This window comes from Somniosus microcephalus, chromosome 2 (assembly GCF_052327205.1).
Source record: "Somniosus microcephalus isolate GS21.2 chromosome 2, FLI_Smic_1.0, whole genome shotgun sequence".
Classification (NCBI taxonomy): Eukaryota; Metazoa; Chordata; class Chondrichthyes; order Squaliformes; family Somniosidae; genus Somniosus; species Somniosus microcephalus.
This window is the reverse complement of record NC_140988.1, coordinates 1398121-1412256: the sequence shown is the minus strand read 5'-3', so window position 1 is coordinate 1412256 and position 14136 is coordinate 1398121. Positions and strand designations below refer to the sequence as shown.

Here is a 14136-nt window from a genome sequence, read left to right as displayed (position 1 = left end):
TGAGCCAGGACGTGTGGTGAGTGTAGTGAGCTCGGGAGAGACAGATAACTCCGGACCTATGGTTCCCAAAACTCTCCACCACTGGGGGGTTTTCCTCGCCTCGTGTCTGGGTCTGTTGTAGGCTCATTGATAGAGATTGATTGCTGTGATTACTCCATAATTCAATTATCGTATCATGTGAATACCAGGATAGTAGGTGAACTAGATGGACCCGGGTCTTTTTCGCCTCGTAATCCCTTACTTTCCTTACTTTGTTGAATATCACTTAACATTGGGATCAGAGAAGCTGTTTCAGATTGTCCTAGGAACTGAATGCCTGTCAGATCATTGAGATTTCTTTGTATTTACTGGTTACCTAGATCCCATACTCCCTTGAGCACCAACTAGGCAGCTCTCCGCGCAGACTTGTGTGAATACTGGTTGAGGGAGAGGAGATGAGGATACACAAAAGCTGCAACCCTTATGATTGTTAGATTTATCCAGAATAACACCTTAACCCTTTCCTGACCAACATCCTGCATGCTCTCTCCCGATTCCCTGTTCCACATAATTATCTTATGTTTGACCACATTGAATTGTCTCCTGTTACACTAGATAACAAAAAGATCCAAACTCTCTCGATATGATTGCAGTGTACCTCATTTGCTTTGCTATCTGCAGACTGAGATGTGCCCTCATCAAGGTGATCCAGGCTCTGCAGCTGCCACTAGAATGCTCTTAACTGCTATAAAAAAAAAAGCAAATAAAGTACTGGACTGCATTAGCAGGAGGACAGAGAACAAGTCAAGAGGCTGGAATATTGTACAAGGCATTGGTGTGTTGTGTGCAGTACTGGCCGCAGAATCACTGGAAGGATATTATTGTCTTTGATGGACTACAAAAGGTAGGCAACATATTCCTGGTATCCATAATTATGAGGAAGTTGGACTTCATTCTTTGAGAGAGATGACTGCAGGAAACCTACCTGAAGTTTCCAAGATTCATGATGCTGCACTTTTAAGAATCCTAAGGCAGCAAAAGTTGATCAAAAAATCTTAGAAATATGGACAATTCTATACAGGGCATGGATTAACTCAGACCACAATTATCTTTCTCCAATTGCTCAGAACTGGATCCTTCAAAGATCCAGTTGTAATGAGCTCCAATTAACATATAGGAAGTAAGCTTCTAGTTCCCAAGAATCAGGTTCTGACTCTAGTTGCAATGGTTGTTATGGAGAATATGCCCACAGTAATCAATTACAGGAGTGCCAATACAGGTAGTTGGAAAACCTTAAGTATTGTGTCTCGTCAAAAAGAGAACAATCTGCGTTATAGCGCCTTTAATGTAGAAAAATGTCCCAAGGCACTTCACAGAAGCATAATCAGATAAAATGGGCGCAGAGCTCAAAGAGGAGTTATTAGCAAGGGTAACCAAAAGCTTGGTCGAAGAGTAGGAGGATCGTAAAGGAGAAGAAGTGGAGGGGTTTAGATAGGGAATTCCAGAACTTGGGGCATAAACAGCTGAAGATACAGCAAGCTGTGGTAAACCACTGTTAACTCTGTACATGTCTGTGTGGTAAACCACTGTTAACTCTGTACAGGTCCGGGCATGTCTCCGCCCCTGGCTCCACCCCTAAGCTCAGGTATAAAGGTGACTCACCACCCTTCCCCCGGGAGCTCTTAGGATGGATCCATTTGCAGAGGCATGCTCCAGTTCTTAGTCAATAAAAGCCTACTTCGTATAAGTTCAACTCGTAGTCTTTGGTGTTATTGATAGGAAGAGTTTGATGCACAAGAGGCCAGAGTTGGAAGAATGGACCGTTCCGAATGGATTATAGGGCTGGAGGTGGTTACAGAGATGGGATGGGGCGCAGACCTGAAGGGATTTAAACAAGAGGATGAGAATTTAAAACCTGAGGCATTGCCTGACCGGAGCCAATGTAAGTGAAGGAGCTCAGGGATGATGGGTGACCGGGACTTGGTGCGAGTTAGGATATGGGCAGCAGAGTTTTGGATGAGCTGATGTTTCGAGTGTGGCGGATGGGAGGCCAGCCTGGAGTGTTGGAATAGCCGAGTCTGACAAATGCATGGATGAGGGTTTCAGCAGCAGGTGAGTGATGTTGTGGAGGTGGAGATAGGCGGTCTTTGGGATCAAGAAGTTATGAAGTCAGCTCAGCTTTGATACCAACTGTCTTGGAGGATCACTGACTGATGCAGGAAAGGTAAACAAGTTGACCTGACTTTTGGGCAGTTAATGCCTTCCAACGTAGAGAATACAAGATAATCTCTGGTCTCACAATACATCAATTTCAGCACTCCACGCTGATGCCAATAAGCCCAACAACTGTCATTACAAAAGAACCCATTGGCAGAAAGAGCAAGAATGAGGTCCTAGTACAAATGGCTTATTCATTCAAAATCACGGTCAAAGCCGTCTTTGGGCACTGTAATTAAGTTCAGTGCCCTAACCTAGAGGAGTAACGAAAACCTGCTCCCCATAACAATTGGCTGGAAAGGTCTGCGCTTGTTGGCACTGGGTAAGGACAGGATTAGACTCGGCTGTGATGATTTCCAGAGGAGAACAGCCTGCCAACACTGTGTGCTCTAGGTTCATGGTTGGAAAATGACCTCTTGGGTGAGGTAGTTGAGTGCTGCTGGAACCCATGGGTAGGGAGCCGAAGAGTCAGTGCCTTTAGGAGAGAAGGAGAAAATGAGGCATCCTGGATGATAGCAAAACAGCTGGCTGACACCGAAAACCTTTTCAATCTTAACAGGGATTTTGTTTGTTACGGTTTCAGACGACATACCGTGGTGCTAAAGCCAATAGCCTGAAGACCAATAAGTCGAAGTGTAGAATGATGCTAACATTTAATATTGGAGGGCAGGTCCACGGAGCTAGGACAAGCAAGGGTTAATCCAGATTAGCAAAATCAGGCTTAGAGCTAGTCAATTTATATTGTTGTACCCCAGGCCGAGCTTTCAGTGGGTGCAGTCTTCAGGAATTTCTCAGTAACAGTGTATGTAGACCCTTGGACAGATCTAGTTTGTGTCTTGATAAGCATGGAAGTCATCGAGATTGTCCATTAAATATTGAAAACTAATGTTGCTGGAAATGTTTACATTTTGATATCGGAGATTCACAGAATGTTACTTTTAATTCTTAAAAATGCATAATAAGGGTGATGATGTAAGAGAGTTAGATTTGAGCATCTCTGAGCTATCGTCATAACATTTTCCCGTTATGACAAAAGGACATCGACCTGAAACGTTAACTATTTCTCTCGCCACAGATGCTGCCTGACCTGCTGAGTATTTCCAGCATTTTCTGTTTATATATATTATATAAACAGCTGATTAGGCCTAGAATATAACTTGATTTTTAGGCAACTTGAGTGTTAGAAACACTTGAAACAAGCAACTGGTGGAAGATTTTGTGCTCCACCCGGTTCGATGATGGTCTGTGGAGAATGAACATAAAGAAGTGGCTAAAAACAATGATGACAGCATATTGTGCAGAGGATCTTCATTCATGGGTAAAGCACAAACTGAGTGACAGATGATGGGGAAAAAGTGAATAGAAATGGCATGGGATGCAAGAAAGAGGACCTCAAGTGTAGAAAAACTGCATGCACATTAACAGAATTTTCAGAACAAATTTGTTTTCACTTCAGTTTACAACGCAGTGAGTATTTTTTTCAGTTTGTTTCTTCCATAACCATTTATTTCTTCATTTAAAAGATAAACGTACAGCAAAAATTGTTAACTCATAGGACAAGCAGTCAGAAACATTCATACGAAACCTTACCATCTTCATTCCTGTGATAAAGGGCTCTGAGGTAGAGTTGGCTGCACCAGCAGACGGAGGTGTTGGTGGTACCTTGTCACGAATTCCCACTGTCGCAAGAAGGCAGGCAATCACTGCAGGGACTGCGTACACTCCCAGCTGAAAATGCAACAAAGCGAGCAGTCTTCAGAATATATTCCCTCTGGAATACGACAGGTATACTCCAAATAATAATCTGCATGTGCAACATAACTGAAGTTTTTGGTATGTCCTTACCAACACTGGCATTGAAGATGGTACCTTCACCAGCAGAGGAGAAAGTATATTGGTGAAGAGAATACCCAACGGATTGGCTAGATGGACAGGGAGGAAACAAAGCCCAATGATTAGAACACAAGACATAGGAGCAGGAGTCGGTCATTTGGCCCCTCGAGCCTGCTCCGCCGTTCAATAAGATCATGGCTGAACTGATCTTGGCCTCAGCTCCACTTCCTTGCCCGCTCCCCATAACCCTCGACTCCCTTATTGTTCAAAGATCTGTCTATCTCCACCTTAAATATATTCAGTGACCCAGCCTCCACAGCTCTCTGGGGTAGAGAATTCCACAGATTCACAACCCTCAGAAGAAATTCCTCCTCTTTTCCGATTTAAAAGGGTTTCCCCTTATTCTGAATCTGTGCCCCCTAGTTCTAGATTCCCCCACGAGGGGAAACATCCTCTCTGCATCTACCCTGTCAAGCCCCTTCAGAATCTTATATGTTTCAATAAGATCCCCTCTCATTCTTCTAAACTCCAGTGAGTGTAGGCCCAACCTGCTCAACCTTTCTTCATAAGACAACCCCTTCATCTCCGGAATCAACCTCGTGAACCTTCTCTGAACTGCCTCCATTGCAAGTATATCCCTCCTTAAATAAGACCAAAACTGTACGCAGTACTCCAGGTGTGGTCTCACCAACGCCCTGTACAGTTTTAACAGGACTTCCCTACTTTTATACTCCCTTTGCAATAAGGCCAACACTCCATTTGCCTTCCTAATTACTTGCTGTACCTGCATGCTAACTTTGTGTGATTCATGTACAAGGGCCCCCAGATCCTTCTGTACCTCAGCATTTTGTAATCTCTCCCCATTTAAATAATACAGGAAACTTTGAGAGATCCGGCACTGAGCTGTTGCCGTCCCATCAAAACTGCCGGACAAACCAGCGCTAATGTTGAAACATAGAGCTTTTGAGCTCCGTATCTAGCAACAAACCCTGTTGCGCTTCTAAATAGTCGGCCGTAGCTTGCAAGCATCTCTGTAGCTAAGCAACAGCTTTAGCTGGACCTTGCAGAGCCTGACTGGTGAAAAAAAAGCAATGAAAAGAAAAAAAACTTACTGAACCGACTCCTGAATTTTGCCGGTGGATCGAGCATTCCGGACAGTTAACCTCCGGATAAACCAATTTCCTGTACCGGCTAATTAGTCCCACTCCCCTGATCTTTCCCCATAGCCCTGCAAACTTTGGCGTAAATTCCCTTTTGAAAGTTACTATTGAATCTGCTTCCGCCGCCCTTTCAGGCAGTGCATTCCAGATCATAACTTGCTGCGTAAATTAGTTCTCATCTTCCCCCTGGTTCTTTTGACAATGACCATAAATCTGTGTCCTCTGGTTGCTGACCCTCCTGCCAGTGGAAACAGTTTCTCCTTATTTACTCTATCAAAACCCTTCATAATTTTGAACACCTTTATCTTGCTCTAAGGAAAACAATCCCAGCTTCTCCAGTCTCTCCACATAACAGAATTCCCTCATCCCTGGTACCATTCTGGTAAATCTCCTCTGCAAGGCTTTGACATCCTTCCTCAAATGATGCCCAGAATTGAACACAGTACTCCAGCTGAGGCCTAATCAGTGTTTTATAAAGGTTCACCATAATTTCCTTGCTCTTGTTCTCTGTGCCTCCATTTATAAAGCCCAGGATTCCATTCGGCTTTCACAGTGGTTGGCAATAGGACGAGTATCCCTGCACTTTCCCCCAGTGGTTGGCTAATCTGATATAGTCCACAGTCGAATCCAAATGAAGGGCCACTGGTATTTTTTGAAAGATGAATTGGCATGCATTCTAATCCAAACAACTCACCCATTGATGAAATCATATTTGCTGTGGCTCTCTGTTGTTCTGGAAACCAAAGAGCTGCCAATTTTGTTGGAGCAAAGAGAACCAAAGGCTGCGCCAGTGCACCGAGAGTCTGACCCACCATCAGGAGAGGAAATTTCCAGCTGTCTTGGGGTATGAAGAAAGCAATGCTCAAAAATTGCACTGCACAGCCAGCCAGGTTCAGCCAGGAGCTCATGATCAGCTGCAGTGCGGAAGATTATTGAATTATTAGTGCAAGGTCGGTTAGTGTTTCTATGTCTACATGCAGTGGAACACTACAATTTTGGGTGGACTAGCAGCTTAAAATCCACACCTGTTCAAATTATATTTCATTTATTTAAAAAAAAGACAGCTGACTTTACAACCTGTAATAATCCACAGTCACGGTGGGTCTTTCAAAATAAACTAGCTTAGAATTAATAGAAGAAGCTTCATTACATCAGTAGTATTCAGGAACTATGTAACAAATGCATGTAAAGGCCAATATAATTCATTTATTTTACGAAGCACATTCAAACGCTGCACTAACAAATTTAATATACGTATAGGCACAAGCCCATTTTTTAAAACAGACAGCCCATATTTGGACTGAATATTGTGTTGGGAAAAATGTACTGTAAAGATTAAGTGGGCATTATCTTCATGCTTTTGGGTTATTGGTAGCACTCACCCAGTCAGCAGGCTGTGGGTTCCAGCCCCATTCCAGGGGCTGAGTATGTAATCCAAGCTGACACGGCAGTGTAATACTGAGGGAGTGCTGCATCGTCACAAGTCCCAATTTTAAGAGGGGCCTTAAACCAAGGGTCTGGCTGTTCAGGTGGACTCAAAAGATCCCATGGCACGATTCAAAGAGAAGCAGAGATCCAGTATCCAACCTCCTCAACATACACCATCAAAATAAATCAATCACCTCACCGCTGCCGTTACTATTACAGCGGCCAGGAATGAGGCAGGATTTTGAACTTCAGGATTTTAATTCCTCGTCCGAGCCTTTCCTGCCCCTCAGGGAGGAGGGTGAAATCGAGCCCGTGTGTTTTATTGGGGATTATGGCATGAATGGTGGAGGGTAGGGAGTGGAGGAGCAGATTGATTCACCATACGTCTGTATGAACCATGCCAGGTCTGATTGCATGTTTCATTCAGTGCTCCAAAGCTCCAAACCTTAAAGCTGTGACCTGTGGCAGTCGGAGAGAATGCACAATCCGCCGAGGCATGCTCCAAAGCAGCAAGCTTTATAAGCACATTTCAATACATGCCCCAAACAGCAAAACAAAACAACCCACGAGGACTTAGCAGGATAAGCCCTGGGGGGGGGGGGGGGAAGTGATGTAGGCCATGATTAATTAGGATGTTAGTCACCTAGTTAACCGAAGAGATCAGCTGCCGACGTTGCAGCGCTCTGGGACGTGTCAAAAATGCACGAGGAGACCTGGAGATTATTTAAAACAAAACTTACAGAAGTTTTAAGTCCAAGCGTGTCCAGTATCCACGTTGTCCCAAAGCCAAAGGGAACACCAACGACAAGGTAAACCATCGATAACCAATTAACCTGAGCCATGGAAATGTGGAAATACTGGGCGGTCTGATCTGCAACTGGTGCAAACGTCAGCCAGCACTGAAATGAACAGAAATAGTTACACACACTTTTACTAAACAAAAGTGCAAAGGACATCTCATAAAATTAATGAGTGAAAACTATAGTATTACAAAACATTGTCAGAGAATTACAAAACAATAGAATACAATTTGCTGACGAGTTAGATTAGAAACTGCCCACGAATCAGCAATTAAAAACCAGAGCATGTCAGGAAGGGACAGAATGTATAATGATAAAGGTAAAGTAGTAAAGGGGTAAAAGCAGGAATAAATTGTCAGAAAACATATTTGAAAGTTCTTTATCTGAATGCACGCAGCATTCGTAACAAAATTGACGAGTTGACGGTACAAATAACTACACATGGGTATGATCCGGTGGCCATTACGGAAACATGGCTGCAAGATAATCATGACTGGGAACTAAACACAAGGGTATTTGACAATTAGGAAGGACAGACAGGAAGGAAAGGGAGGTGGGGTTGCTATGTTAATCAAGGATGGAATCACTGCAATAGTCAGAAATTATATTGGGTCAAAGGATCAGGATAGTGAAATAGTTTGGGTGGAGATAAGGAATAATAAGGGGAAAAAGTCACGAGTGGGCGTAGTCTATAGGCCTCCTAACAGTTGCAACTCTGTTGGTCGGAGTATAAATCAGGAAATAGTTGGGGCTTGTAATAAGGGAACAGCTATAATCATGGGGGATTTTAACTTTCATATTGACTGGACTAATCAAATTGGGCATGGCAGCCTTGAGGAAGAGTTCATAGAGTGTATTAGGGACGGGTTCCTTGAGCAGTATGTAACTGAACCAACCAGGGGGCAGGCAATCTTAGATCTGGTCCTGTGTAATGAGACAGGATTAATAAAAAATGTCCTAGTAAAGGAGCCCCTTGGAATGAGTGACCATAATATGGTTGAATTCCAAATTCAGTTTGAGGATGAGAGAGTTGGATCTCAAACCAGCGTACTAAGCTTAAATAAAGGAGACTATGAAGGTATGAGAGTAGAATTGACTAAAGTGGACTGGGAAAACAGATTAAAGTGTAAGACGGTACAAGAGCAGTGGTCTACATTCAAGGAGATATTTCACATCTTTCAAGATAAATATATTCCACTGAGAAAAAAGGGGAGTAAAAGAAAAGACAACCATCCGTGGCTTAGTAAAGTAATAAAGGATAGTATCCGACTGAAAACAAGGGCATATAAAGTAGCCAAATCTAGTGGGAGGATAGAAGATTGGGAAGCATTTAAAAGCCAGCAAACAATAACAAAGATTAATTAAGAAAGGGAAGATAGATTATGAAAGTAAACTAGCAAAAAATATAAAAACAGATAGCAAAAGTTTCTACAGCTATATAAAAAGAAAAAGGGTGGCTAAAGTGAACGTTGGTCCCTTAGAGGATGGGACCGGGAAACTAGTGGTGGGGAACATGGAGATGGCAAAGACGCTGAACAAATATTTTGTATCAGTCTTTACAGTAGAGGACACTAAAAATATCCCAACACTGGACAAACAGGGGGCAATTGGGAGGGGGGGGGGGGGGGAAGGAGCTCAACACGATTAAAATCACTAAGGAGATGGTACTCGTTAAAATAATGGGACTTAAGGCGGATAAATCCCCCGGACCTGATGGCCTACATCCTAGGGTCTTGAGAGAAGTGGCGGTAGGGATTGTGGATGCATTGGTGATTATTTTCCAGAACTCCCTGGACTCAGGAAAGGTCCCGGCAGACTGGAAAACTGCTAATGTAACGCCCTTAATTAAGAAGGGAAGTAGACAAAAAGCTGGAAACTATAGACCAGTTAGCCTAACATCTGTGGTTGGCAAAATGTTGGAGTCCATTATTAAGGAAACAGTAACAGAGCATTTGGATAAACATAATTTAATAGGACAGAGTCAGCGTGGTTTTATGAAGGGGAAGTCATATTTGACAAATTTGCTCGAATTCTTTGAGGACGTAACAAACAGGGTGGATAAAGGGGAACCAGTGGATGTAGTGTATTTGGACTTCCAAAAGGCATTTGACAAGGTTCCACACAAAAGATTACTGATCAAGATAAGAAATCACAGGATTGGGGGTAATATACTGGCATGGGTGGAAGATTGGCTATCTAACAGAAAACAAAGAGTTGGGATAAATGGTTCATTCTCAGGCTGGCAACCAGTAACTAGTGGTGTTCCGCAGGAGTCAGTGCTGGGACCCCAACTCTTTACAATCTATATTAACGATTTGGAGGAAGGGACCGAGTGCAACATATCCAAGTTTGCTGACGATACAAAGATGGGAGGGAAAGCAGTGAGCGAGGGCATAAAAAACCTGCAAAAGGACATAGACAGGCTAAGTGAGTGGGCAGAGATTTGGCAGATGCAATATAATGTTGGAAAGTGAGAGGTTATGCACTTTGGCAGAAAAAAATCAAAGAGCAAGTTATTATCTAAATGGAGAGAAACTGCAAAGTGCTACAGTACAAAGGGATCTGGGGGTCCTGGTGCATGAAACACAAAAAGTTAGTATGCAGGTGCAGCAGGTGATCAGGAAGGCCAATGGAATCTTGGCTTTTATTGCGAGGGGGATGGAGTATAAAAACAGGGAAGTCTTGCTGCAGTTATACAGGGTATTGGTGAGGCCACACCTGGAATACTGCGTGCAGTTTTGGTTTCCATATTTAAGAAAAGATATACTTGCTCTCGAGGCGGTTCAGAGAAGGTTCACTCGGTTGATTCCGGAGATGAGGGGGTTGACGTATGAGGAAAGGTTGAGTAGGTTGGGACTCTACTCATTGGAGTTCAGAAGAATGAGAGGCGATCTTATCGAAACATATAAGATTGTGAGGGGGCTTGATCGGGTGGATGCGGGGAGGATGTTTCCACTGATGGGTGAGACTAGAACTGGGGGGCATAATCTTAGAATAAGGGGCTGCCCTTTCAAAACTGAGATGAGGAGAAACTTCTTCACTCAGAGGGTAGTAAATCTATGGAATTTGCTACCCCAGAGAGCTGTGGAAGCTGCAACATTAAATAAATTTAAAATAGAGATAGACAGTTTCCTAGCAGATAAGGGAATTAGGGGTTACGGGAAGAGGGCAGGGATGTGGACGTGAGTCTAGATTCAGATCAGCCATGATCCTATTGAATGGCGGAGCAGGCCCGAGGGGCCGTATGGCCTACTCCTGCTCCTACTTCTTATGTTCTTATGTAAAGGCATTATATTGGTCACAGACTGACAGCAGTCAAGAACATAAGAGATAGGAGCAGGAGTCGACTATTCGGCCCCTCGAGCCTGCTCTGCCATTCAATGAGATCATGGCTGATCTTCTGCCTCAACTCCATTCACCGGCCCTATCGCCATATCCCTTGATGCCCTTACTAGTCAGAAATCTATCGACTTCTGTTTTGAATATACCCAATGACTGAGCCTCCACAGCCCTCTGGGGTAGAGAATTCCAAAGATTCATCACCCTCTGAGTGAAGAAATTTCTTCTCATCTCCTTTATCCTGAGGCTGTGGCCCCTGGTTCTAGAATCCCCAGCCAAGGGAAACATTCTCCCAGCATCCACCCTATCAAATCCTGTAATAATTTTGTATGCTTCAATGAGATCCCCTCTCATTCTTCTGAATTCAAGAGAATACAGGCTGAGTTTACTCAATCTCTTCTCATACGACAGTCCCGCCATCCCAGGAATCAATCTCGTGAACCTTCGTTGCACTCCCTCTATGGCAAGTATATCCTTCCTTAGGTAAGGAGACCAAAATTGTACACAGTACTCCAGGTGTGGTCTCACCAAGGCCCTATATAATTGGACTAAGACTTCTTTACTCCAGTACACAAATCCTGTTGTAATGAAGGCCAACATACCATTTGCCTTCTTAATGGCTTGCTGCACCTGCACATTCACTTTCAGTGACTCATGTACAAGGACACCCAGGTCCCTTTCAGCATCTGCATTCCCCAATCTTTCACCATTTAGGAAATACTCTGCATTTGTTTTTTTCTACCAAAGTGGGTAACTTCACATTTATCCACATTATATTCCATCTGCCATGTTCTCGCCCACTCACAGCCTGTCGAGATCCCCTTGAAGCCTCTTCACAACTGACACTGCCACCTAGCTTTGTATCATCAGCAAATTTGGAAATGTTATTTAGTCCCCTCATCCAAATCATTGAATAGCTGGGGCCCAAGCACCTATCCTTGCGGTACCCCACTAGTCACAGCCTGCCATCCTGAAAAAGACCCGTTTATCCCTACTCTTTGTTTTCTGTCAGTTAACCAATTCTCAATCCATGCTAGTATATTACCCCCAATTCCACGTGCCCTCATTTTGTTCACCAACCTCTTGTGTGGGTCCTTATCGAAGGCCTTCTGAAAATCCAAATACACATCTACCGGTTCCCCTTTTGTCTACTCCACTAGTTACATCCTCAAAGAACTCCAATAGGTTTGTTAAACAGGATTTCCCTTTCATAAATCCATGTCGACTCTGCCCAATCTTACTATTAGTTTCTAAGTGCCCAGTTATTGCATCCTTTATACAGGAAACTTTGGTTTATCCGGAGGTTAACTGTCTGGAATGCCCGAGCCACCGGCAAAAATCAGGAGCCATTTTGTTAGGTTTTTTTTCTTTTCGTTGCTTTTTTTCCCCCCACCAGTCAGGCTCTGCAAGGTCTCGCTGAAGCTGTTGCTAAGCTACAGAGACGCTTGCAAGGTACGGCCAACTGTTTAGAAGCACAAGGTTTGTTGCCAGATACAGAGCTCAAAATCTCCGTATGTTTCAACATTAGCGCTGGTTTGTCCGGCAGTTTTGATGGGACGGCAATGGCGCGGTCCTGTCGGTGCCGGATAGCACAAAGTTTCCTGTAATAGATTCCAGCATTTTCCCAACTACTGATGTGAGGCTAACAGGTGTGTAGTTCCCCGTTTTCTCTCTCCCTCCTTTCTTAAATAGCGGGGTTACATTTGCTATCCTCCAATCTGCAGGAACCGTTCCAGAATCTATAGAAATTTGGAAGATGACAACCAATGCATCCACTATTCCAATGGCCATCTCTTTCAAAACCCTAGGATGTAGGTCATCTGGTCCTTGGGACTTATCGACTTTTAGTCCCATTAATTTTGCTAGTACTGTTTTTTTTAACATAATAATTTCTTTAAGTTCCTCATTCTTGCCACACCCTTGGTTTTCTCGTATTTCTGGGAGGTTAATAATGTTTATTGACTGAGGGATACAAAAGTTACAGACCATTATAAGCACTGTAAAATTCAAAAGCAATTTTAGCGATGTGCTGGACCTTGCAAGGTGCCTTGTAGCTGGAAAATTAGAGAAATGGAAAAACTGCTACACTGAGGTTAGATGTCCAGAACAAGGGCGATATCCCAGTAGCATTAACCTGTATAAATGTTCAGCAGATGCTGGGGTTCGGGAGAAGAAACATGGACACTTTTAGTTTGAAAATTAACACGATTGGTACCGGTAATTTTCAGGCTTCACGGGAACTCAAGGCTCATTACGTGACAGAAATCGCTTGGAGCTTTGCAATGTTTGTAACCGTCTAACATTTGTAGCCCTCGAGCAATCATCTAGAACTACAGTCAATATCTGACTATCATCTCCGTAAATGTACAAAATTGCAGAACAGATGCCGAGGACTGAAACAAAAGCAGAAAATGCTGAAACACTGAGGTCAGGCAGCATCTGTAGAGAAAGGAAAAAGCGAACCTGTCAGCTGAAGGGTTACACCTGAACCATTAACTCTTTCCCTTTCCTGACCTGCTCAGTGTTTGCCAATATTTTCCCTTTTTGTTTCAGATTTCCAACATCTGCGATGCTTCATTTTCTTGGATATTGAATCATAGAGCACAGTAGTCCCCCCTTCGGGCCTGTGTCGACTTATTATGAGCACGATCTATATTGAGACCTTCCCTCTCTGCAATTTTTTGGCCATTTTAAACCATTATTTTCTCTGGACTTTCAATTGTTGAACTTTTAAATTGAAGTTTAATCTGAACATTTTGTAGTAACTGTCTGGTAGCATTGGTATTTGGGGGCGGGGGTGAAGTGATTTATTCGCCTGCACAGAAAGCGAACAGGAACCGGTGGAATAATTCACAGCACTTGAACAAACTGTAAAACCAACCCAACCTTTGGATTTCTGTCATTCAGTTTATTACTGTGGGGTTTTTAAGTCTAAAATCACCCGACTCCAAATTTATATGTTTTATTGGTTAAGTCAGAAAAAATGAAATCTCAGCCAAACTCTGTCACACACCATCCTGACTTGGAAATATATTGCCGTTTCTTCATCATTGCTGGGTTAAAATCCTGGAACTCCCTCCCAATGTTCCCTGCAGCGATCTGCAAGGTCCTGCGCACTTAAATTCACAGGTTGCGCAGAGGGCTGATGCGGGCAGCCCAAAACCCAACGAGCGAGGAAAAAGTCATAGCAACAAGAGAATGGCCCGGGAATCCTCACAGGGAGAGTAGTTTGTGACCTCGCAGAGCCAGTCCAAAATGGAACGGAGTTTGCTAAAATACTGAATCCTGGAACCTGACGAGCGTTGTCTTGGGATTCTGTCAGTACTTTATCCGCGGAGATGCGTGTAGTCGGTTTTCGGGGTCTGAGCAGCGGCCGTACT

The 14136-nt window shown here is 43.5% G+C and overlaps 1 protein-coding gene across 2 annotated transcripts in view; it reads right to left on the bottom strand.

The window, feature by feature from the left end:
- slc49a3 (solute carrier family 49 member 3) overlaps positions 1 to 14136 on the bottom strand; it is a 45689-nt gene that overhangs the window by 22248 nt on the left and 9305 nt on the right. For both annotated transcript variants that reach the window (XM_086005617.1, XM_086005625.1), the window contains exons 2-5: positions 7358 to 7516; positions 5884 to 6103; positions 4042 to 4118; positions 3787 to 3924 (exon numbers count right to left, since the gene is read on the bottom strand). In XM_086005617.1, the coding sequence (XP_085861743.1) occupies positions 3787 to 3924; positions 4042 to 4118; positions 5884 to 6103; positions 7358 to 7516 (594 nt within the window). The remainder of the gene's footprint in view (positions 1 to 3786; positions 3925 to 4041; positions 4119 to 5883; positions 6104 to 7357; positions 7517 to 14136) is intronic.